The sequence below is a fragment of the Cygnus atratus genome, chromosome 3 (assembly GCF_013377495.2).
Source record: "Cygnus atratus isolate AKBS03 ecotype Queensland, Australia chromosome 3, CAtr_DNAZoo_HiC_assembly, whole genome shotgun sequence".
NCBI lineage: Eukaryota > Metazoa > Chordata > Aves > Anseriformes > Anatidae > Cygnus > Cygnus atratus.
In genome coordinates this window covers 18,093,259-18,119,057 of record NC_066364.1, presented here as the reverse complement: position 1 = coordinate 18,119,057, position 25,799 = coordinate 18,093,259, and the positions used below count along the sequence as shown (strand labels likewise).

At 40.2% G+C, this 25,799-nt stretch overlaps 1 protein-coding gene across 1 annotated transcript; it reads left to right on the top strand.

Moving 5' to 3' along the window:
- Positions 1-12,469: 12,469 nt before the first annotated feature.
- Positions 12,470-20,283, top strand: SOX11 (SRY-box transcription factor 11). Its single transcript, XM_035543055.1, has one exon. The coding sequence runs from the start codon at positions 12,792-12,794 to the stop codon at positions 14,001-14,003; it is 1,212 nt and encodes a 403-aa protein (XP_035398948.1). The 5' UTR covers positions 12,470-12,791; the 3' UTR covers positions 14,004-20,283.
- Positions 20,284-25,799: the final 5,516 nt, after the last annotated feature.

Genomic DNA, 25,799 nt, shown 5'->3' with positions numbered 1-25,799 from the left:
ACCTGTGAAAGTATTTTAAGATAAAAATACTGCCATTCGTCTATATCTAGGAAACACTCCAAGCAGACTTCTGCAACAATAAGGTTGCATGTTGTTTTGAATAACATATTAATAAATCCAGCTTTAAATAGTAGTGGTGGCTGTGAAGGATAACCAGGAAACTTATACACTAGCACAATAATTAACATTAAAGGAGCTGCAGCTAAAAGATTTACCACTGTATTTCCAATATTTAGGTAGAGTCTATAACAAAATAATAATAACCTGAAATGAAAATCCACACCTGTGTTCATACTTACATAATGTTGTACTAATTAGGTTTGTCACAAAACCTAATGCTTTAGAAAAACAGTTTATTGTTTATGAAAAGACATTACTAAGAAAACTTCTTAACCTTGTAGAATTCTAGTCACCGCTAATTGCTGAGTTCTATGAAAAACAAATATTGGATATTTATAAGAATTTTTTGTACTTCCTCCTTAATGCTCTAATGTGAAATAGCTATTGTAAGATCCTATTAAACTTGTCTGAAATATGTGTTGGCAGAAAAAAAAAAAATGAGTTTTTGGGTACATGTCGTTGTTGTGTTAGGATCTTTCAAAGATTTTTTTTTCTTTTTGCTTATGCTCCATTTACAAAGGGGCAAATGATTAAATTCGCTTCACTGAATTGAACTTATACAGCTTCCTGCTGGGTTCTGGGGAGCATTTATGGAACACCACCTGGAGGGCAGCTGCTCTTTTCTCCTAGCCCTGAATATCATTAAATTTCAACAGCAACATGACACACTGTAGAAAATTTTTTTTTAAGGCTGCACTCTTCTGTGCTGTTGTTGTCAAGAGTGGAGAGAAGGGGGGTGCCATTCTTGAAAGAGATAGCAATAGTTTTCATTCCTTGTCTGCAAGTGCCCATGACCAGGAAAAGCAAGATGACTAGAAATATAAAAGGCATTTAAAAAAAAAAAAAAAAAAAAAGGAAAGAAAAGAAAAAAGAAAGAAAAAGATATGCATTTTAAAACACTACATCATCTAAATGTAAGTACCTATGGCTTGTGCTGAAGCACTCATGATTTAACTTCATATTTGAGCTGCAGAATGTCTTTATTTAAAAAAGAGAGCAATTGCTAACCTTATCTTGCACATGTGGCTGACATTGGAGCTGCCCTAAAAACTCATTTTCTTGTAACTATTTGCTTAAGCATTTCACTAACAGATGAAACCTGAAGAGAACATCGTAGTGAAATGCTGTGAAACACTGCTTCATGCCTATGCCTTCCAAAAGGGGCAAGTATCTGTGGCTTAGGCCCTTTCTGTGTTTTGCACACTTTAAACTGCTTTATTTATTTATTTATTTATTTTAATTTTGTTTTCATTACAGTTAAGAAACCTTTTGTATTATGAGCAGAGGTCAGATGGGATCAGTTTATGGCAGCTCACCTTTATTGCTGTGCTTTAATATTTTTCCCCCTCTAGTTTCCACCCTGTAAGTGCCAATCCCAATCTGAAGCAAGAACTGCATCCCATCAGGAATTCCAGCCTACAGCCCAGCCATTTGTACGCTTCTCATATTCCCTGAAGTCCACATAAGTCATCTTGCTGATACTAGCAGGAAGCTGGCAGAGTGATTGGAAATAAAAATCTATATACAGTAAGTGTTATTAATGTGATTTCTTTGCTTAGTGCCTTGATGTAAAAATCTGTATTATTAATTAACTCCTATTTCTGCGCACTTCAATCTCTACATTTCCCTTCTCTCTCTGTTATACCTTTTCTCCTTACCCTCTTTCACATTTACATCAACACCCAATTCTCCTCCTCTTTCTCCTTAGTTAACCATTAAAACTCCTAATAGCAACACTAGTGTGGTCTCCGAAAAGAGATGGAGAGCTGAACAATTGGTTACTAATTAATATTTTTCTGTAATACAAATGATTGACATTTTCTTCCAAAGCAAAATCCAGAAATGTGATTTGGTCAAAATCATGATGTTACTGGAAAACAAACAAACAAAAAACAAACAAATAAAAAACCATGACTTTCAAACAGCAGTGAGGAATTACTACTACAGACAGAACAATCTTGATTTAAAAAAAAATAAATCTGAATAAATATTAAATTCCTATTTCTTGTTGAATTAATTTAGAAGTCTACTTAAAATAGAAAAAAAATAAAAATATATAACTTATATTCAAATTTAAATATCCGTGCTCTTACATTGACATGTCTAAATCAGACCTTTTCATAGTGCTGTTCCTGAGCAGCAGGTCATCCTTCAGTTCCATTTTATCTGGGTACTCTTTCAAAATTCACACTGACTACAAGTATCTGCATCCTAGGAACAATGAAGGACCACAGGCCTTCACACAGAAGAGTGACTTTACCTGAATTGGACTAAGTGGTTTAACAGTACAAAAACAGTATAAGTTTTTGCTGCATGGCCGCTGGAAGTGACTTATACTAAACTTTCTTATAGGAAGAAAATTTCATATTTGAAACAACCTTAACCCTTGAGTATTAATCTGAGGACCTGATGGGGATCACTGCTGGCAAATCAGCTGTGACCACTGAGACTATACAGAGTAAGGGCTGCAGGAGTTTCTGCTAATTCGCAAGCCCAGATCCAAATACAAAAAAAAAAAAAATATTTTGTTTTCCTGGGACAACCAATAATTAGCCATCCTGAAAGCCAGGGCAGGGGGCAGGTAGGAGAGAGGCAGAATGTGAGGATGCTAAACTGCTCTCTGAAAACAAACAATATTTCTCAGGATCGGGCCCACATTTTCCAAGCTCAGTGCTCAGGAAAACTAGAAAAGCTTTTTCTGTATTACAAGAAAACTCGTACTTAGTGAAGCCATTGAGTCTGTCTATATTTCCTCTGCTACAGCAATCTTGCTGCAAATGAAAACCTGTATCCGATGAACACCAAATAACGGATTTTCAAACTAGCACTGAAATGGAAAAAATCTTTCTGGGTAAGACTGGTGTCTAGATAAAATGTAAATTCAATCACTCAGTGAAGTGATTCTAAATAATCAGAAACGCATACAGCCAGTAAAATACATTACCAGAGTAACACAGAAATGGAATATGACAATATTTTCTTTTTCTGCTTGAGGATAGAAGTAGATGGTTCTCCCAGATAATAATCCTGTTTCAAGAGAAAACTGTTCACCTTAAAATAAATAAATAAGCATGCTTCCATTTAATCTATTTCGCTAGTTGGGTTGATCTTTACCCTGGCTCAAAATGGGAACAATTGCATTGTAAAAACTGTCTTTTCAAACATGACTTCTCTGTGTACTCTGTGTTCTCATTGAGACTCAAGACTGTGCGGTGAAGAATCCACAGGACTGTAATCTGCAGGATTGTATGACTATTCCTGTTCTGACAGGCTCACTGTGTAGCCTTAGATAAATTATCTTGCCATTGGGTCACATCTTCCACTCCAGCTTTGGTTCATTTATGCCTAAATTGCCAAAGTAAGAACTTAGAGAGAACTCTGAATTTGTGTATAGCAGCTCAGCTGTACCTTTTCTTCTTTTGCAGTTTGGGAAGAAAGGAGATGTGAAGGTGTGCAGAAGGGGCTGAGCACACTTCTATTAATCTCATTCACACGAGAGATGATTCTTTGTAGTGAATCTACCCTACAAGGTGAGGAATATGCTGGACTGTGTTTGTACCTGAATGGAGGCTTCAGGCATAAGCCAAGGATTTGGGTCAAGTCTACGATAAAAAAAAATGGCTTCCTCCATACACCACTTAACCAGCAGCACAGATATTCCCGTAGGTAGCACAACCAGTGGGTAAATCAGGTCCTCACAGCTAAAGCAGAAAACAGAAATGGGGAAGTTGTTTCTAGATCCCTGTACCATCCTTTTCTGACCAGTACCAGTGGTGCAGGGAGAACCCCAAAACTACGGTTCCCTTCTCTAAATTGCTGATAATAATTCCTTAACTCAGATGCCAGCTTGATGTGAGATATAAACTGCTGTGCAAAATGCAAATGAAATTAATTATTAATTTCTGGTTTATTATTGATTGAGCATTTTGTCAAACAAACCGTATGATAAGCTGTAATAAACACTTTCTATTCGCTGCTCTGACTTACAATTCCTAGTGCGGCAAAACTGAAAAATAAGATCAAGTCTCGGCTGACTTACAAAGATCATTAGTAACCATGTCTTGTATGCAAGAACTGGATTTGGGCCATGCTGACACAAGACAATCAGTTTTCTATACTTGCAGGATGCTGTAATGAAATGCCTGATTTGATGAAGTTAGAGGTGTTATGGTATTTTCATCATTGTGTAATAAAGCATCAGGAAACCTTCAAGCCTCTAATGTTATTGAATATGTTGGTGGTGTTAATACAAACAGTGTGCAGTTTGCAATGTAAGAGAAGGCTAGGGGAAGGAGAAGGACAGACAGTTTGGTTTTTGATTTAAGGTGGACAGTCTTTTCCAAGTTAATATGTTCATCACCATCATAAAATGACTGGTACAGTCAGGGTTTTGCATACACCTGGGACTTCCTGGCATATTTCAGAAATAAGACAAAGCAGATAGAATAAGGAAATGTTTCCCATTTTTACTACAAATCAAAGATTATCAGAGGGAATTGTATCCTTTTTTTTTTTTTTTTCCTGTTACCTACTTTTTGGTGAATATTTAGTGATTTTGTTGGATAGTCTTTTAGAACCCAAAAGAACATGAGGTAATTTTCATAAGAATTAGTAATGCACTTTTATATGCATGCACATTTGCAGTTATGTAGTGGCTTTTATTTTAAGGCTATTATCCAAATTCACAACAAATTAATAAAAATGGAAAATTAAAGCCAGTATCAACTGAAGTGTTGCTTTCCCAGAGTCCCAGTCACACTCAGCATGTTTAATTCATTCCTGTGAATTCAGCAGGGCTTTGTGTAGGAATAAAACAAACAACATTTCTATGTGCCTTCATTGTTAGCTACTGTAGAATTTCTTGTGACTGCTGATATTATTTATTACTAGGAGGCCTGTTTGTTTGTTTTCCATTTGGAAAAAAAAAAAAAAAAGAAAAAAGCAATGAAATACTTGTTACATTTATTTCTTTTTGAAACAATGGTAATAGAAAGATTTACATAGGCATAACAAAACAAGGACATAAAGAACTTTATAAAGAACTCCAAATAACCTTTTTTTTTTTTTTCTCTCTCTAAATATATACAAGCAACAGGAATATTATGTGGTTTGCTTCTTTGTTTAGCAATGAAGCTCTAATTTCCCTTTCCACTATACAGCTGTTGCACTGCTTTCACTCAGATTTTGCCAGTGCAAACCCAGGCTCAGGGTTGCCAGCAGGAAAAGTCTGCCTGGAGGGAGAAGTCCAGACAGCCTAAGAAGCCCAAATCCCGAGCTTTTCCAAGCAGAGCTCTGCCAAGAGCAGGCAGAAGTAGCTCATATGGGAACACAGCCAGGGCACCTGGTGGATGCATCCACACATCACCCCCAGTGCTCTCACAGTTCCCAGATTAAAAGCACTGCAAAGCAAACCTCGGACTTGTTCCCTGGTGAGGAAGACTCCTGACCGATCTGATAGGAGAGGTCACGTTATGGCCATGCCCTTGAGTATCTTCAATTATGTGACTGGGGAATGACACGGGACAAGGTATCATTTATGAGCAAGGTCCTTCTTAGCAAAACTTCTACAGAATTTTGCAGAATCTTGTTCACTGCATGAGCCCTGTAAATGAAAATTATTTCACGTGCATGTTGCAGAGTGGCTTCTCTGTTGCTCAATAACAGTATACGCAAAGGGCAACCGATCAGCAGATCCTGATCAGGCACACACATGGGACATGAGACTTGGTAAGTGTCTTCTCTGCGGTTTACGAGTTTACGTTGTTTTCTCCTTCAAGGCCTTGAAGCCAAATAAATTAGCTTGTTTCTATGTGATAGGTTCAAATGTTATTTGGTTGTAAGTGATGGTGAGGACAGTACAGCTGCTCCACTTTTCTTTAGTAAGGAGGAAAAGATAAATGATAAATCTGTGTGTGTGTGTGTCTTTTCAACTGTGAACATGCTTTATATTTCCAACAGGCATATTGGTGTAATGTACAAAGCTATACCAATGTTACACATTTTTGTTGATCCCTTGCTAAATTTTCACATTCTAAGAAGCCTGCTGGATTGAATATATTTTTTTTCCTCACTAAAAATAATAAGCAAAAATAATGCAATAACTATGATAATTATTCAGGAGTTGATAAAGAGAAGCTTTAAGCATATAGAATAAATTAAGTATGTAATATAACAAATCCCATGTGACTCTTAAGTAGTTTCCACCTAAGCAGGTTAACGTGCGCACATATGAGTGTGAAATAGTATACAGTGAAACCTGTGTGCCCTAGGAGACTACCCTAGGGTACTGACAAATACTTTACAACATCAAATTACCCATATTAAGCAAACTGGCTCTGCAATTTAACCAGAGATGGTCTATAATTGGTTCAAGGTACAACATTTTTTCCTAAGAGACCCACTAAAGCACTATGGATTTCAATGTCTATAGGCCAACAATATACATTTATAGCATTATTAATAAACTCTGTCACTTTGAATCATTTTGAATACTTTGAAAGATTTCTTATCAAGCAAACAAACAACAACAAAAGGAACTTTAAAAATAATTGCTTTCTTTTTAATTTCATGTAAGTGTCTATTGAATATTTCATTAAAATTAAGCTAAAATTAAAATTATTTTAATTCACACATATTTCAAGTTTTTAGTAGAAACAAGTAAGCAGCTCTGTTTAAACAAACTTAGTAACAGTAATTTCTGATACCATATAGCTGAAATCTAATCTCTTATGGGATTCTCTTAATTTTTATATATTTTTGTTCAAATACAATTTTCAGACACTTCTAATAAGAGACATCTCTTCTAAATTGTTCTCCTGCCCTGAAAGTGATTTGGTAAAAATGGCACTAGGGGCTCCAGATTCATTATCACACTGATTTTCCTACCCAATGAGCTCAGTTTGCAAGTAAATTTCTAACTGCCAGCTGCACAAACTCAGCCTGAGTCCTGGATCCCTTCCATCTCATGCATCACCACCAGTAATAAATATCCTGTATGCCAGAATATGCCCTCCATGGCATCTGTGCAGTCCCAGTGCCATCCGTGAATTTGCACAGGTGTTGCTGGGGGCAGACGTTCAAATCAATAGGGTTACACACAAGTGGCTGAGGAAACGATCTGTCAAACAGAACTGCTAGTACTGCAATGATCTGTGGGATGGAAGGAACCCAGCCTGACTTGCAGAGCCTCGGAGAGGTTTTAGTCTCACAACTAGAAACAAAATAATTGTTTTGTCTTGCAAACAAAAACTATAAAAAGAGTTGCAGTGAATGTGGAACATCCCAACATTATTTTTATGCAGCTTCTTAGAGCATATATAATGCCCAAGGAACACGTGGAGCTTTTTTTTGCTTGTTTATTTTTTGGTATTTTGTTGCCTTTTATTTTTATTTTTACGGAGTTATCACTCTGCGATCAGAATGACATTATGAAAAATGGTATCTTGGTATCTTAAAGTATCTCCTTGTCTAAAATCAAAGGGCTGTGAAGAAATGACCCATCCATTAAGCCCCAGAGAAACAGTACTGTTTCGCAACAAGGTTTTAGGGGGTATAGGAGAGCAACAACACACTTTAGGGTGCTAGACTCTGTCCCACTAAGTCAATTCCAGACCTATACCTTGCATACAACATACCTGCTTACTAACTAATATGCATACTAACTGCTCAGTTTGTAACTCCTGGGTTGTTTCTGTTTACAAACAATGCCCATGGTTTGTCTTTGCTGATCATGTTTTAAAAACATTGGTCAAAGGATGCTGTTGGAGCTACCTACAAGCAGTGAGCAGTTCAAGGGCAGGTCTCTGGTCAGATTTCTGTTATGTGAGCAGGCACAGACTTGCACATCAGCTGGTGAGTAAGCAGAGTCCTCAGCTCCAGAAGGAAGTGAGGAAGGAGGAGCTGATCCTGCTCACACTGACAACTTCACTGGGCTTCTGCTGGACCCCTGAGGCAACCCCATCCAGCAGCAGAAGGCCACCCTGCCTGGAAAGTCCCCACATCTTGTACTGGCCTGCCAGAGATCCAGCACCATACTCACCACAGATCTCTGAAGCAGGTATTTTTGGCAAAATAAAGATTTCTGCACACAAAATCAAAGTTAAGTATATCCGGATACTTTACTCTTTATTTTCAAATTTGATGTAAATTTAATTTATCTGGATTTTGATAAGACTAGTTTAGTAATCTCAGATGTTTACCCCATTTCAGTTAAATGAGTATACTTCACCTCTCATTCTGAAATTTGGTTGCTACACATGGTGGTTCTGGATGCCTACATACCTTCATTTCCAAATAAAAGGCTTTGTGGAAATCACAGTCCTATCAATTTCTACTCCAAGAACATGGAGGTGACTAGCATACAGTAGCTGATAGGATGGAAGAGGAAGCCATCTTTCTAGTGATGACAAGGACACTGAGTTTTTCACATGAACTAGCAGCTTAGGATAAAAACTCTAGGGAAGGTAAGATTCACCAACTCACAAAAAGCATAGCTGATGCATCTTTTCACTATTTTACCGTGTGCTACCGAATGTGAAGTAAGAGCACAGCTTATTTTTATTTTCTCCTTATAAATACAAGACCCAAGAAACTTACATTTATTCCAGAAAAGATCTCTAAGAAATAAATGTGTGATCTAACCTCAGGTGTGACTCCTCCAGTCAGAATTCATCATACGCTTCCCATTAAGGCAAAACTCTTAACACTGTAATTCTTTCTTCCTCCTACAGCCTGTGATTCCCTCCACTTCCCACACCTTGCAGAAGGTGTGTAACTCCAGTTTTTCACATGTACCCCATGCAAAGTCATGCTGGGATCTCCAGACAAAAAGTCTGCAGCACAGTTGAAAACAGGCGTGAAATAAATAACAGAAAGTAAATTGCACTCATAGTACCATTTGTCTTCAGACATAGCACAGTAAAAATCTTGGCTTTTCCATTTGCTATTCTTGTTTTGGTAGCCAAAATCTTGCACGAAGTCTGTCACCTGTGTCTTAGAAACATGGATCACTTTTTCAAGCACTGACGGGGGCAGATGTAAGCACATAAGGCCACGTTCAGAGGGCCTATACTCCTGCGTGATGCATTTTCTTCCAGCTATCTTCATGCCTTCAGAGGCATCTTGCCAACTTCTAGACCCAGAGACCTCAGTGCTTTTACCAGCATTATATACTCACACTGGTCTGCGCTTGGGATAACACATCTCCCCGAAATAGGGCACTAGGGAGTCCAGTGTGGACACAGATTTTTAAGAACAGCCTCCATCCAAGGGGCAGGCATTAAGCCCTGTAAAGCATCCTGTTTTACCTGTTTTCTTGCACTTTCTGGGGTAGCCCAGCCTTCTATTGACCTAGATAATGGAAAGATGATTATTCATTTGAATTTCAAAAGAACGAATAGTGGGGCTGTTAGCTCTGACTGCTCCGCTCTGATAGGAAACACACGCACACATACAATTATTGAACTGCTTTTAGAACAGTAAATTATTTCGTTTTAACAGTAATATCTACTTATTCATGTACATGTTTTAATCAGATTTCTAAAATCCTCAAGATGATTTTTTTTTTCTTGAGTATGGCTATTATTTATCAGTCTGTTTTCAGCTTCATTATCTTCCTGGTACTATCCTTCAAAATAAAGCAAAACAAACAAACAAACAAACAAAAACCAATCAGAACATAATATTAACAAGCAGGAGAAAACAGTAATGCTGTTTATATTTAAAAGATCACTTTGAGGAAAAATTGAAATGCTGCCAAGACACTTCAGAAAATGAGATATAGGAGAAAAAAAAAAAGAAAAAAAGAAAGAAAAATGGCATTTATGGAAGTTAAGTGATGTCCATAGTATTAATATTCTTCTTTACAGGGACACAAATGAATGAGAAGAAACATCCCAGATAAAGTCTGCTGTAATGACATTGTAAAGGAGATGGGGCTGCCTTGGCTTCAATCCACTCTGAAGCTTTATTAAAAATGATCTCTCGTGATCTCAATGAATTAAATGTCAGATTCCGTCACCCTGGGGGATGGAGACCTAGGCATCAAAATGTCTTATCAATATTGACTACATGGTTTCCACAGGAATTGACTGAAAATTTTCTAAAATAGTTCACGGTTCTTGGAAAGTGCTGATGTGACAAAATAGCCCTATTTTATGAAAACACATAGGTTTAATTCTTTTAATAGGAAATTAAGGAAATGTTCCACTTCCATCAGCTTGAATTTTATGCAATTATATGATATAATGACATCTCCCCTAAATGTTAGGACAACCAACAACAAATTAAAACCTGTTGGTGTGTTTCACTTTGCAAAACTACACTTTGCAAAACTACACCAAAAGCTCCTCTTATTTCCATGTGGATTTAAAAGGCACAATGAAAATCTCAATTTCCCACTGACAGATTTTTTTGTTTTGTTTTGTTGGTAATCTGAATACTGACATTTACAGAAAAATAACAAGAATAATAAAGATTATCTGAGAGTCTTGGTACCCTGGTATAATTTTAGTAACAGAGCCCCAGCAGCAGTAAAGCTGTCTTCCCTGTAGGCAGCCAGCCAGCTATGTATCTCCTGAGACTCCTGTCCGCACCATCATTACGAGGAGTGTGTTCTCACCCTTTCTGAACTCCCCATCCCACAGATGGCTCTCCAGTGTGCCCGATTTGAGCCAGCACTTGCCCCTCTCGGAAGGAATGCCCTGCCCTGCCAGCAGCCCTCCCCAGACCGACCACAGCTGACCACAGCTGTGGCATGAACTCAGGCACTCCCGAAGGTGCTGTGCCCTCTCCTCTAGTGGTTTCTCTAAATCATAACATTTGATGACAGGCTGAGAACCCTGCCAGGCACATTTTCCATTTTACCTCTTGTCTCCCTGAGGATCAGCATGATTATGGGGTTAAATCATACCACCAAGTGCAGTTGCAAGGGGAGAGAGAGCAAGCCTCTGAAGAAAAAACCTACCTGGGGTTCCTCGTGGTGAGGCAGAGCAGCATTTTTCTAAATCCATCTTTGGAAGGGAGCGACTGAACCTTCTTGAGCTATGCCCTTTCCCTTCCCCTTATTTTGTAGCCCTCGCCAGGGTCAGGCAGGGGAAGCAACACGACACCACGTGCCAGCCTCTTGCCTGCTCCTCCAAACTGCTCCTGACCTCTGACAACGAGTGAGACCTGGTAGCCCTAATGCGTCTGTAAAGCTAAAAGAGGTGAGGGATCCGTGGTTTTGTTTTTGTTTTGTTTTTTTGCTGTAACAGCACTCGTCACACCACGGCCCTATGATATCATAGTCACATCATCACAACACAATAATTTTTCTGTGGCCTGAGGAAAACGAACCACTGTGCTAATTAGAAGCTGATTTACCAGGGGACCTGCTGCCCCATTAGCACCAGTTCTGACAGAGGAGAGGCCATGCCAGGGCTCATCCATCTCACCACCATCGCATCTCCTCCAGCCAGCAACCATCACTAAACTTATTAAACTTTTCTCTTGCTAATATCTGCACATGGTAGCTAGGAAAATGCGGAGGGAGCCGCAGAACAGTGGACAAGCTTATTTTCACCACAGGTTTCGCAAAGCAAAATATCCAGGGACGAGGCACCATCGGATTTCCCGAGCTCCCCGCCGGAAACCAACGGAACAGCTGCATCCAGCGCGGGGGCTCTGCGATAATCGCGACATCGCTGCGCACCCGGGTGCTTTCCGGAAAGCCAGCGAACAAGAAGGCAGGGGCGGCTCAGCCCTCCGGGAGCTGCCACACACCTGGCTTGGGGGGAAAGCCACCTCCACCCTCCGCGGGGGCACCGGGAGCTCGGGGCACCGCGGACTCCCGTGTCCCTCAGCACCAGCACGTCGCGGCCCCCCCCGGGAGACGGGGGGCGGCCACCGGGCTCCCGGCTCTGACCCAGGGAGCGGGGCTGCGGGCACCGTCCCGGTGTGGACGGACAGACGGACGGAGGGATGGACGGGCGGGCTGCGGAGCTCCAGCGCCCCCTGCCGCCCGCTGCGAGGGGCTCGGCGGCCTCCCGAGGGGAGCCGGGGGGGAATGGGGGGGGGAGCGGGGCCGCCCCTCTCCCCACCTCACTCTGCACCCAGGGACGGCGGGTGAAGACCCCCAGGGGTAAAATGGCAGGGGGAGGGGGAAGAGGATGAAGGGGGTGTGGGGGGGGCAGGAGCCGGGCCCCCTCCCCCACCGCCCCCCTGCACAGGGGGGTGTGTCAGCGTGGGGGAGGGGAAGGGGAGCTGATAAAGCACGGGGGGCGTGTCGGGGGGCGTGCCCGAGCGCCGCCATTGGCCGCCGGGGGGAGTGATGTCACCCATATGAGGGGCTGATAACGAGTCGGGCGAGGAGCCGCGAGTTTTGCAGAAGGGGGCAGCGAACGCGGCGGGGGCAGGCCGGGCGGCGAGGCCGGGGCACAGCGCGGCAGAGCCCCCAGCGCACCCAGCCCAGCCCAGCCCAGCCCAGCCCGGCCCGGCCCTGCCGCAGCGGGCCGAAGAGGTGGAGGAGGAGGAGGAGGAAGGCTGCAGCCGCCCCCCGAGGCTCGCCCCCCGCCGGCTCCACCTCGCAGCAGCGCGGCGCCCAGCTCGGCTCGCCGGGGCAAGGTGCGCCGCCGGTGGGAGCGGCTTTGTTGGCTCGGAGGGGAGCGGCGGGGAGAAGCCGGGAGAAGCCCACCATGGTGCAGCAAGCGGAAAGCGCGGAGAGCGAGAGCAACTTGCCCCGGGAGGCGATGGACACCGAAGAGGGCGAGTTCATGGCTTGCAGCCCGGTGGCTTTGGACGAGAGCGATCCGGACTGGTGCAAAACGGCGTCGGGGCACATAAAGAGACCGATGAACGCGTTCATGGTGTGGTCTAAGATCGAGAGGAGAAAAATCATGGAGCAGTCCCCGGACATGCACAACGCGGAGATCTCCAAGCGCCTGGGCAAGCGGTGGAAAATGCTGAAGGACAGCGAGAAGATCCCGTTCATCCGGGAGGCGGAGAGGCTGCGGCTGAAGCACATGGCTGATTACCCCGACTACAAATACAGGCCCAGGAAAAAGCCCAAAATGGACCCGTCGGCCAAGCCCAACGCCAGCCAAAGTCCGGAGAAAAATGCACCCACCAGCAGCAGCGGCAGCAAAAGCGCCAAGAGCTCCAGCAAGAAATGTAGCAAGCTGAAATCCTCCTCCGCTTCCTCGCCCCCCAAGCCGGGAGCCAAAGCCGCCCACCACGGGGACTACGCCGGGGACGAGTACGTCTTCGGCACCCTGAAAGTGAGCAGCAAGACGGTCAAGTGCGTCTTCATGGACGAGGAGGAGGAGGACGAGGAGGACGAGGACGAGCTGCAGCTGCGGATCAAGCAGGAGGCAGACGAGGAGGAGGAAGACGAGGAGCCGGGGCCGCAGCAGCTGCGGCGGTACAACGTGGCCAAAGTGCCGGCGAGTCCCACCTTGAGCTCCTCGGCGGAGTCCACCGAGGGGGCGAGCCTCTACGAGGAGGTGCGGGGCGGCGCCGCGGCGGCGGGCGGAGGCAGCAGACTCTACTATAGCTTCAAGAACATCACCAAGCAGGGCCCGCCGCCGCCCCAGCCTCCGGCCGGTCTCTCCCCGGCCTCGTCCCGCTCCATCTCCACCTCGTCGGCTGGCAGCGAGGAGGCGGACGACCTCCTCTTCGACCTCAGCCTCAACTTCTCGCAACACGGCCACGCCGCCGCCGAGCTGGGGGCGGGCGCCGCCGCCGGCAACCTCTCCCTCTCGCTGGTGGACAAGGACCTGGACTCCTTCAGCGAGGGCAGCCTCGGCTCCCACTTCGAGTTCCCCGACTACTGCACCCCGGAGCTGAGCGAGATGATCGCGGGAGACTGGCTGGAGGCGAATTTCTCCGACCTGGTGTTCACGTACTGAGCGGGGGCGGCGGCGGAGAGGGAGGGAGCCGGTGCCGGTGGCGAGGCGGCGGAGCTGGAGCGACGCCGGTGATGATGATGATTTTAAAAAAAAAAAAAGTCTTGTTTTCTTTTTTTAAAAAAAAAAAAAAAATCTCGAAGTTAGTTCCGAGCCCGGGAGTTGTGATTTTTTTTAATTTTTTTTGTGTTTTTATTTTTTATCGCATTTGGTGATCACAACAACAACAGCAAAGGCAAATGGGACTGGGGGAAAAATGATACAGAAGGCGCTGTTTGAAGCTTGTCGGTCTCTGATTGAAGTCTGGAAGATGGTCTGCAAAGAAGTCTTTTGGCAGCACAACTGTTACTCAAGGGGGTTTGTGGATTTTTTTTTTTTTTCCGTGAGAGATCTTAAAGAACTGTTCTGATTTTTTTTATTTTTTTATTTTTCCGAAAGGGACCATTGCAACTTTTTTTGGAGGGAGAAAACTGATGTCTTCTATGCATCCGATTCTTAACAAAGCTGCAGGGAGCTTGAAAAAATGCAGACTGTACAAACGCTTACAAATAACTGAACTGACTTAAGATCAGAGTTTACTTTTCAGATCAAATTGTTTATGGTTTTACAAATGTGATTTCTACTTGCCAACTTTTTTTTTTGTAACTTGTTCCCTTATACCTCCTTGATTGAATACCAGACAGCCTAGACCTCAGTACAAAAAGGTATTGAAACATTTTTGATACATAACAGACCTCAGTCTTTTTTAAAAATTAATATATTTTCAGGCGTATTTTTGTACAGTGAAAAGGGAACATTCTTGCTGTGTTTTTTCAGTAAGACTTTTCAGGCACTTCTTCCCTTTTATTTTCTTTTTTTTTCCTCTGTTTTTAGCATGCAAGTTTGTTGGTACGTTATGTCCTGGTTTTAAAAGGATTAAAATTTTAAAAAAATAATCCTTGCATCTAAAGGCCTTGTGGTTTTAAAAAAAAAAAAAAAAAAAGAAAAGAAACAAACACTTTTTTTGTACAGCTATAGTTCAGATTTGTTCAATATTTGTAGGTAAAGATTTATTGAAAATGGTGATATAGACCTCAGAGCTGTTATCTTAGTTTAAAAGATTGTATATGTACTGTACTATAGTAGGACTTTATGTATCTCATACGCTGTGATATGTGGATGGGGCCCCAGATGGAAGGTATGAAACTGGATTCTCGATTTTAGCAAAAAAAAAAAAAAAAAAAAGAAAAAAGGCACATAGTTAAAGTTTCTCATGTTGTGCAATATAATCTAAAGTACAGACCATCTGCATATTTTGTAGCAAATGATGGCAAAAGCAGACTTGTGCACTGTCAACATCATAGCCTGTTTTTTTTTAATGCTGAAAGTCTGTATCTTGACAATTTTAATAAATCAGCTGGAACTGATAGAAACTCGTATCGCTATTAGTGTCTGTAGAAGTAACGCTGGAGATGCCGTGTTGTCACCCCTTGCCCGCGGAGGAGCGGTAGCTGTAGGCTGTAGTGCATGACCAGAGCTTAGGGGGGAAGGAAAATAAGGACTTTTTGCCTTTTCCTTTTTTTTTTTTTTGTTTTCCTTCCTTTTTCCCCACCCCCTTTTTTTGCAACGAGCTGCCCCTCGGGGTGGGCGCGGTCCAGCCGGGTGCCCGCGGGCGGCCGGGACGGACCGGACCGGGGCTGTGTCGTGCCGGGCTCTGCGGGGTGGTGCGGTGCAGTGCAGCAGGTGGGCTAACCCCGCTGCTTTTCGGCTCTCCCGCATCCCCCTCGGCCGCCCAGCATCGCTTGGGCTCCCCGAGGGCTCGCCTCGCCCCCCCGCATCCCATTGCCGGGGGCGGGGGGCTGCGGGGCCAGTGCCTGCTCTCCCCTTGCCGCCCCAGGGGCAGCTCCCCCTCTCCCCGCCTTTATTATTATTATTATTCCCCCTCCTTCCTCCCTTTCTCCCTGTTTTGCTGACTAGCCTGGGCGAGACTTAACGAGGGGATGCTCTGTGCCCCCATCTCCGCCTTAGGGCAGCGCTCGGCCCACCGGGGCAGCTCTGGCCCCTCTCCGAGGGGGCATGGGAAGGAAAGGGGGGGGTATGAGCTTCTACTGTAGGTGAGCAGACTTTGGCAGTGTGCGGTTTTGATTTTTTTTTTTTTAATATATATATTTTTTTCCTTAGGAGCCATCAGATTTCAGTTACAAGCTCTGAAATAACTGCTGATGGCAATAAACAGACTCACAAGGTGGAAGTTTGTTTCTCAAGACGTTTACCTTTTATCTGATAGGCATTGGTAATTTTTTTCTCCACTAATTAATGATCCAGCTGTTTACAGGGACAATTCACTGTGCTGGTATTTTGGTGGCAACCACTGCTACAGGCTTTCAGACTTGCTGAAATGAAAATCCTGCATACACATTTGTAAGGCATAATAAAACATAACATTAAAACCTGCATGCATGTTATGTTTAATCAAGGACAACTCTTAGGCATTTAAGTGGTGAGATATCTTACTTTAGGTTAGTTAAATGAACTGGTAGTAAAATGATTAATATAATCTGATCTTTCTAATAATAATAATAATAATAAAACACTCATGATTCTAAATAAAAGTTGTTTGGCCTAAATCTTTGCTATCAGAAAAGAGATATAGCATATCTGGGAACTCAAATTTATGTCTTGCATTGTGGTAATTCTTTATGAGAAACTGTGTTTTAAAACAAACTTAATTACAGTATACAAGATATCCTTGGCAATGGATAGTCCTCAATAAAACAGAGTTTCTTGAATTTTCAGTTTTTGGTCTCAAATGATTAGTGTGTTCTCCATGTAATAACTTAGAAATCAGATTGAAACAAATGACATTTATCTCTTCTAAGGCAAAAGAGTGAAAGAAAATAGATACACTGAAGTGATCTAGCCTAGCCTTTCACTACTATCCTGCTTTTCAGAATCCCTTCTTGGGCTAGGGTGATGGAATCAGTTGATCAGGTTCGAAGTCTTAAAACTGAGCCAAAATTCTCTTAGTAATTCTTCACGTTATCATGAAAATATGGGGACTTTTTCTTCTGGTCCCTTTCTTCTGATATGCATCCTTGTTTATTAAAGTAATAATAGGCAGTGTCATTAAACATTTGTGCTTTACAGATGTTCAATGAGTTATGAATGATTATGGTTGAATCTAGGCTGAATTTGGTTTGCATTGTAATAAGGTCTGTGTCTCAGCCTACAGGAGTTTTGAATTGCGTATATTTTTGGAAGACATTTTTTAAAATTACCATTTAAGATATTAGTCAAGGATAACTAATTTAAAGGATCCAAGTATAGAGCAGTCAGGCATATTCTAAAAGAGCAACAGGTCTACTTTAGTTAAAGAGTATAATACCCACTCAGAAGTATATCTTTTCTTTCTTCTAGTTGGGAGTGATACAATACTATATCAGAGGAATATTTTGAGTGAAGGTGTATAGTGCAGGGAGATAATTTTTGTCCATAAAGTCTGACTTTCATTTATTTCAGAGTTTATTGTTGCATATTGTTCAAGAAAAAAAAATAGAGTTCTTTCTAAGCCACTACACTGTTAGGGCTGAAGTTTGATGCTGTTGAATGCCTAAGCTCCTGCTGATTTCAATGAAAGTAACATACAATCTTCTAATCAGGAAAAATAGCATTTGCGAAATTACTCTTGTATTTTTTGCTTTTGTTGTATCTAATAATATTCCTATCTTCAGCTTCTTTTTAAGTTTATTTTTAGTGTATGTAAGAATCCTTTTTGACCTGCTAGAGCAGTCCTGTTGCAGGCTTAATATCTCCCATGGCCTTTTTTCACATTTTTTGCATTCGTCTCTGTACAATATTATTATGAGTAGAATAAGGCTTAGTGATAAGAGGGAGAAAAATGAGTTTTGTTTTGTTTTTGAAAGACAATTTTCTTTGTAGCACTGAGGATGTCAACTCCATGTAAAACTTAATCAAATATGGTGATTCTTTTTAATTTTATAGTAAGAATTTTTGTTAAGTTATCATTTCCCCCCTTTGGTTGTTCCCCCTCTGCCCCTTATTTCTTTTAAAAAACAAGTACACCTAAGAAATATCTTAATTCCTTTAGTGCAGTTGTTTACAAATGTGATGGGAAGACTCATTCCAACCATCCTGTATGTGCTACATGCTCTTTAAGCACTCACTGTCATTCGGGTTAAAGTTCTCCAAGTCTATTGAATGTGATTTGCATGCATGCAGTCTGATCCTTCACTCATGCCTGTTCGAGGAAGGTGCAACTCTGGTGTTGCGCTAAGGTACAACTGGTGTGGGGTCAAAGTCAGGGCCATATACCTTTTAGGTGTTTGATATTCAACACAGTCATTAAGTTCCTTTCTACATCTGCACAGTTGCTGTCTAGTAAGGCCTTAAACCTGAAAAAAAAATAAAAATCTCATTGAGCTTAATGGGAGTTTTTGCCTCAGGGGCTGCTGGCAGGATAGGTGGCTTAGTTCTTCATAACCTTCATTTGTAAGCATGGCCAGAAAAAAAAAAGAAAGTAAAATCAAACAACAACAACTTAATTCAATGAGTTGCCTTACATTTTTCCTTCTATATGGTTGTATTCCTTTGATTTATTTCCTTTCCCCTCATCCACATCAAAGGCTGTGATTTTTTTTTTTGCACACTACCTATACCAATTAACTGCCTAATTAGTTTTATCTTCTCTACATGGATGCAGTGAATTTGTAAGAGAATTTCACAAGCAAGTAGTTTTTTAGTGAGTTTAAAGTAAATAGAGTTTTAAAGACCTATTTTTATATTCAATATAAAGCACAAATGTGCAGAAAGTGTAGAATGACTTACAAAAAGGGAAACAAAAGTTCATAATATTTCATGTATAAAAGTAATACCTTCTTTGGATTGGGATTCTCTTAGAAAACCCAATGCTTATGCCAGTGCAAAGATAGGAATATTTTAAAAACTCTTAGAAAATTGTGATTGACAGCAATTTCAAAGGAATGACTTCTGTAGATACAAGGAAACCCCTAAAGCAATATGGATAAGAAGGGGTGAATGGTTTTCAATGATGAACAACAACCTGGAAGTGTGAGAATGGAGGTTTCAATCCTTATTAATTAATCATGTTTCTTCTTTTGTGGTTAGTTGCAACATCTGGATTTTCTGTGAAGTGCAATCTTGTAGGATGAAAAAGTGCATGGCTCCAAACTTTTAAGACTTGCAAATATTTAGAAGCAGGTTTGATTTAGCATTATATGTTATTAATTAGGACATTTCAATTTTGGTAACTCTCACTTCCAAGAAAATCAAGACCCTGATTTACCACTTGAAGAAATTTGGTCAACTAATAATGATTAATCCAGGAACTCCCATTGTCACAGTTTGTTTTTGTTTCCATCGTCCTGCTTATCTCCAAAACCAACTTGCCTCAACTCCTGGCTAAACCAGGGAGAAGAGTTATATGCCATTGTTAGTTCATTTACAATTTGTATCTGGTTTTGCTCTTGTACATATGTTGGCGTTTTGGAGTCTTTACATAAATGCTGTGATACTTTTTTTCTTCTTTTTATTTTTTCGGTGGGCTGTTTTAAAATGGAGGCCTGTTTTCCAGTGTGGGACTTTTGATGGTTACAACATTTCAATGATGTTGCATGATGGCCACAGGTGGGGGAAATTGAATGTTTTAGAGCAGTTTTTCAAGCATGACACTTTTAAAATATGTAATTTCAAAGACTTTTCAAGGCCACATGAAATTAGTTTTCATAGCCACTCCAGGTCTTGGGGGGACAAGCTGAAAAGTACTTTTGTTTAGAAGTCTGAGTGATGGTGGGGGGGAGACCTTTTCTTGAGGTTTTTGCATGCCAGTGCACAGCCTATTGCTGTGAGAGAAGGAAGATGGTAAGGCTGCTTGAGGCGATGCACTGGAGGACAAAGTGTTTTCTAGCACTAGAAAAAGAAAATGCATGGCAAAGTTTTGTCTTCTAGTAGACTATATAGCATGCAGAGTTTAGTATGTGTCAAAACAGTGTATGACATTGCTGTATCAAAGTTGTAAAATTAAGCATTATTTATTGAAAACTATGTATTTTTTTTGTAAAAACCTGATCACCTAGAGGATTAATATCAGTGACTTGTGCTAGTGCTACAAACTTAACCAGCTTCTTTACTACAGTACTTGATATGCAGTGTTAATGCTCAGGGTTGAAACCAGTCCACTCCAATGTCTTTTTTTGCAAGAGTTTTTAAATAAAGGAACAACATAATGCAATTGTTCAAAAGACTCTAATAAAATTGTGTGATCAATCTTCCTATGTGTTTTTATGTGGATTTTTTTTTCCAGTGTTGCATTTGGTAAATGCAGTTCAGCTATTAGAGCGAATCCATTCTTCATTCTGTGGGCACCCAAAGCTGAAATTCAGTGGGAATAATGTGTCTTTTGAAAAAAACCCGCAACAGATAGTTATGGTCAAGGTAAAGAGGGTAAGTGCTGTTCTGGGCACGCCTGAGAGACACTGAAACAGAGAATAAGCCAATTAACTTCCTTTTTTTTTTTTTTTGGTTAGTACTCTGGATGAAACAATAAAATATTTTATGCTAAACATTTCAAAAATTGCTTTAAAGTTGACCATAGAAGAATGAAATAAGATGGATTACATGCCAGCAAAACCCATTTCTCTCTGTATCTTTTTCTACAATTTACCATCTAAATGTATTTTGGCATAGAAAAAATCATTCTGTATTAAGATTCTAGTTATGAAAATGTTTTTATGAGAACCCTGTAATCAATTCTTGGAACTATGAAAAAGGTGTTTTTAATGTGTTTATGTGGTGAAAGTTGTTTGTATATTAAATATGGTTTTATAGAAATGATGGAGTTATATTGTTACAAATTAAAAATCTGCAATTAACACGAGATATCTTTTGCTGAAACAAACCTTCTAGAGGTCCTGTCTGTAGGCATATTTCCATATTACAAAAAAAAAAAAAAAAAATCACGTCTCTCTCCTGCTTGTATTTTATATCTATACTTCTGCAACTTTACCTAAGGATGAAAATATCAACTGATAATAGTTTCCTTCCCATCAAGAGGTTGTGGGTTATTCCTAGAATCCAGGAAATAATAATAAAAATTATATTGACTTCAGCTTTAGCTGATACAAGCCTTTAAATTTGAGAAGAGTCAATTCACCAAATAAAAGATTTCAGATCATTTTGTATGAATCTTGAGTACAGCTCTTCCTGTTGCCCTTGTTGTTATCACAACACCTGAATAACTTTTCTCCAAAATACATTTCTCAGTTGACAAGTAATTATTTCTCCTTAATTTACCAAATTTACTAAGAACACTGAAAACAATCTATATAATTTCAGAAGTCTGGTCTAGTAGTATTCTTTTTTTGTGAATTGCGGTGTGTAACTGGCGTGACGTAAAAGTTTGAATTTGATGCATCATAGTGAAGATAGGAAGTTTAAGCTGGTCATTCTAAATCACTGAAATAAAATCTTTATTTACAGCCATCACACCACTGTCCTTTCTGTAGTTATGAAAAAAAAAAATACTTTTTAAGATACTTTAGAAGGTTTTGAAACAATGCACTAAAAACACATCATTAATATATAATACATATTATATATATATACATATATATATCATTGTATATAACCAAAGACAAGCTATAGAAATCCATCAGAACAGACTAAGGCCGTCTCTATATTATCTCAAATGTCTCTAGCTGAAGTCTTGTGTTTGGCTCTTCCTGAGTGAGAAGTGTCATTACTGTACTGAAAAATCGAACTTCAGTTCTGAATTATCAGGTCCTGTTATTGCCAGAGAAAATTTCTACATTACACACATTGGGAATCTTTCCTATCCTGTGCTTGAAAGTGTTTTTGGATTGGTAAACTACAAGTTATTACATCTTAAAACTATCATTTTGGAGGTATTGTGTGGCTTGGGTGTTGGCTCAGTTTTATATGAAAGAAAGGGTAGGAGCACACGTTTGGGGTAAAGAAGTAAAACTCTGACTTGGCATTTCAGTTTTGATTAATACGGTCTCAAGTCTGAACTTTAGGACAAACCCTAGAAGTGCATGAAAACATGGAGTGTAGGTAACACAGACCCACAAATATACCCAAACTCATTTGTTATCCTTGGAATTTATTAAGTTTTGTGATAGCCTTTCATAGCTTATTAAAGATTGGTAGAATAAAAAAATCCACCACAATACAAATATCTCCTGCTATATTAACTCCCACCATGGTTGAAAGAACTTAACACTTTCTCTTGAAATTTGGTGTTTAAATTTACTGGCATCATTCTGACATTTGCATAAGCTAAAGTGTCTATGATAGATCACTTTTTCTGCTACCCAAAAAATTCAATTAAAGACAGTGATTATCTTCAAAATTTACTCATGCATATCCTTTAAAATATATTTACAAGTTTTATTTTTTCAAGTCTTAATATTACAAAGAAGGATACATAGGGAATGGGGCAGGATTTAGTTGTAAGCAAGCACAACAAGCAGTTCAAGAAATACATAGCAAAAAGGAAATTTAAATCTGAATTGTATTTATTCTGTTAAGTTTCATATATTAACGTGGCATTTTGGCATCTTATATTGTCCTGGTTTCTGCTGAGATAGAGTTAATTTTCTTCATAGTCTGAAGACAAAACCAGGACATATATATATTAATAGTTTTCATCTCTAAGACACCAAATAGCCATCAAGTTAAAACTCTGCAATAGCTTTATATATGTTCAAATTACATTTTCAGGTTGGCACTAAAGCTAAGAACAAATTTTAGGGGTTACAAAGATGTTCTTACTTAACGTTCTTACTTACATTAATAAGAACTATTTTTTGGTCTTACACTTACACATAGTCTTTACTTGATGAGACACTGTTGGCCTGCATGTCCTTAGGGTAATAGTCCCTGAATATCTGTAAAGCCTGTCTTTCATTCACCTAATTTCGTTTGCCTTGTTTGTTGAGTTTTAGCTCTCATACTTTTTAGAGATAAGAACCTATCTTTTCCCCTGACAGTGTCACTGTTGTGCATAGCCTTTCCTTCTCTTTCAAAAGGTAGAAAAAGGGTAGAAAAATCACTGAGAACAGCCCACCTTATAACCATTTATATCCTTGGAAAGTACTACTACTGCCACTTTTTTAGGCTGCGGACAGCCATAGCCTAAACCAGTTTTGCCATTCTCAGCTCTGTGTGGTCATTCATCAGCTGTGGGTTATCAAAGCCAATAGCTCTGCAGGCAGAGCGATTCATCTGAAGTCATCTACACTTATGAAAACCATCTGTTATCTACTTAAACAGTTAAAACTAGCCATCCTGATTTTGCTTGAAGTTGGTATGAACAGTGAAGTTTTAGCATCTGTAAAAAGGGAAATAACAACAGCATCAGTAACAATGCTCCCCGCCATCCCCCAATAACTGCATGTTTAAAATGTAAACCTTAATGTAGCCATAATAATCTGAGACTTCTTCAGCCCCCCAAAAATGTTTTATGGCCAGACACTTTTGCACTTTTTTTCACTGTATCAGTCAGTCAGACAAAATATTGCTGTTTTTTTCTCTAGCCTTTTCCTGAGCATGTATTTTATATATAAATGGTTAGGTATGAATATTGATATATATCACAGTCTTTCATGCACAAACACAAACAAACATTACTAAGGCAGCTTTGTCAGTCTTGTAAAGTTAAGGAACAACATGGGAAAAATTGCATTTTCAACTTTATTCAAATCCTTTTTAGCAAATATACTGGCATGAGAACATGCCTACCAAGCAATGCTGTACCTAGAAGTTAGGCACCTGGCTCCAGCTGCTCATCCATGGCAGATGTCTGGGCTCAGCCTTAGTGCTGTGTGATGAGAGATCTGCAACTTGACTGTGAAAATGGGAGGTGTTTGGTGTCTCAGCCACCATATTTAGGATTTTATGCTGGCACTCTCTATCCACTCAAGACCTCAAGTTCATGGTTTTATTCTAATGACAGATGACAAGCTCTTCCCACTGATATGGTATCCTGTAGGTAAAACATTCGCTTAGGGAGCAGAAAGCACAGGAAAGAGATGGAAAGCACATCTATGCTAAGAAATTAAACAGCACATAGTCCAGGCACTGGAACTCAGTTGTCTGTATCGTTAAATTGTTAGAAAAATCCCTGACATGGTTTTGGCTGGTGAATACTAGTGCTCTTCCAAAAAATCACTGGAACAGTTTGAAAATTAGCATGGGCCAAAGATCATTCCCAATAGGCAGTTTGGATTCATCCACTCTGTTTTGGAAACTAGGAGAGTTTACTAGCATAGATGTGGCCAGATCATGCCAGCTGGCCTCAAAAACAGGGAACAGACCCTGGAATAATTTACTAGCATAGATGTGGCTATAGGTTATAAACCCTACTCTGTAGGACTTTGACCATAAAGTCACTATAGTTTTGGAGAATACCTTAGCCTTAATCTATGGACTGGAATGTAAAAGTCATGAGGCTAAAGGCAAAGCAAAAAGGAATTTGACTTTCTACCGTATTGCTGATACATACTGTGTATTGGTATTGTCAGTTCTGCAAGTGGTGCATTTCTGTTGCATTGTCATGGGGACTCATCTTCAACAGCAGTAGTGCACAGTGAGACTGTGACCACAGGTTTTTTTAAACATGGTAATTTCAGATGGAATTTAAGAAGAGGAAAATGTTCTAGCTAATAAAAATGACAATTTATGCTGCAGTGCCTTCACTCCCAAGAATCCAAAAGCACTTTACAAATACTGTTGGCCAATTTTGAGCTACTCTTGTAGTCAAAATACCTACTGAAATCAATTGTAGAATCACTTGTATTGAATCTCCTCCAACAGTAGAGCTGAGTGAGAATTTTATACGTTGAACAGCTGTAGAACTGGAGCCTTGAAATTGCTATTTAAATTATACATAAGAATCATACAGTGTATGTTCTTCCAGCACTCTCACAGTTAGTTTAGACAATATTTTCATAAACTGCACTCTTAGGAAAAGAAATCAATCCAGCTGGACTAGATAAGAGGGAATCATTAGGCATTTTTCCTACTTAAATATTAACATAATTTAGTAAAATTGATTTAGTGTCCTGAAAAGGGAATGCTCCCGTGATCAGCACATCAGTGTTATGGTCTAACCCCAGTGATTACTCAATCACACACACATACACAAAAAAAAAAACCAAAAACTGCTTCAAACTTTTTTTTTCTTCTTTTTTTTTTTTTTAATATGTTAAGTATTGGAGATGAAATAAAAGCTAAAAAAGCATAAAGGAAGATTCAAGTTTCAGACTTATTTGGGTTATACCAATATCAAAACAAAATGATACGTCTGTAGTTCACCAGATTTCACAACTTTTCTGATATTCAATGGTTTCTTGCTCCATGCAAGTTTTCTAATATTATTCACTGAACAAATGCTATCTGACTTTGAACAGAGGTATGATAATCTGAACAAGATTGCTGTGGCTAGAAGGCAAAACAGAGCAGCATAAGCTTTGCTTGGCAAACAAAACAAAACAACAACAACAAAAAAAGCTAAAATGGCAAAGAAAGACAAGACAAGCAACTTGCCTACAAAGAGTTGCCCATTGTGTTCTGTAGGCTTTTTAGCACCTAAAACTATAAAAGTGCTGCCACACCAGAATAATTTCCAAAATGCCCTCAGCACTGGGATCCTGAAAAATTGCATCTGCTGCTTAGGTCGTCAGGATCAGTCTTAGTCAGTGCCATTTCTTTGAAATGGACATGCCCAGGGCACCAGCCAGCAAGATGTGCTGTGACTGTTTG

Bases quoted from the DNA above. Each gene is read 5' to 3' on its own strand.
- SOX11 (XM_035543055.1), top strand. From the start codon at position 12,792: ATGGTGCAGCAAGCGGAAAGCGCGGAGAGCGAGAGCAACTTGCCCCGG.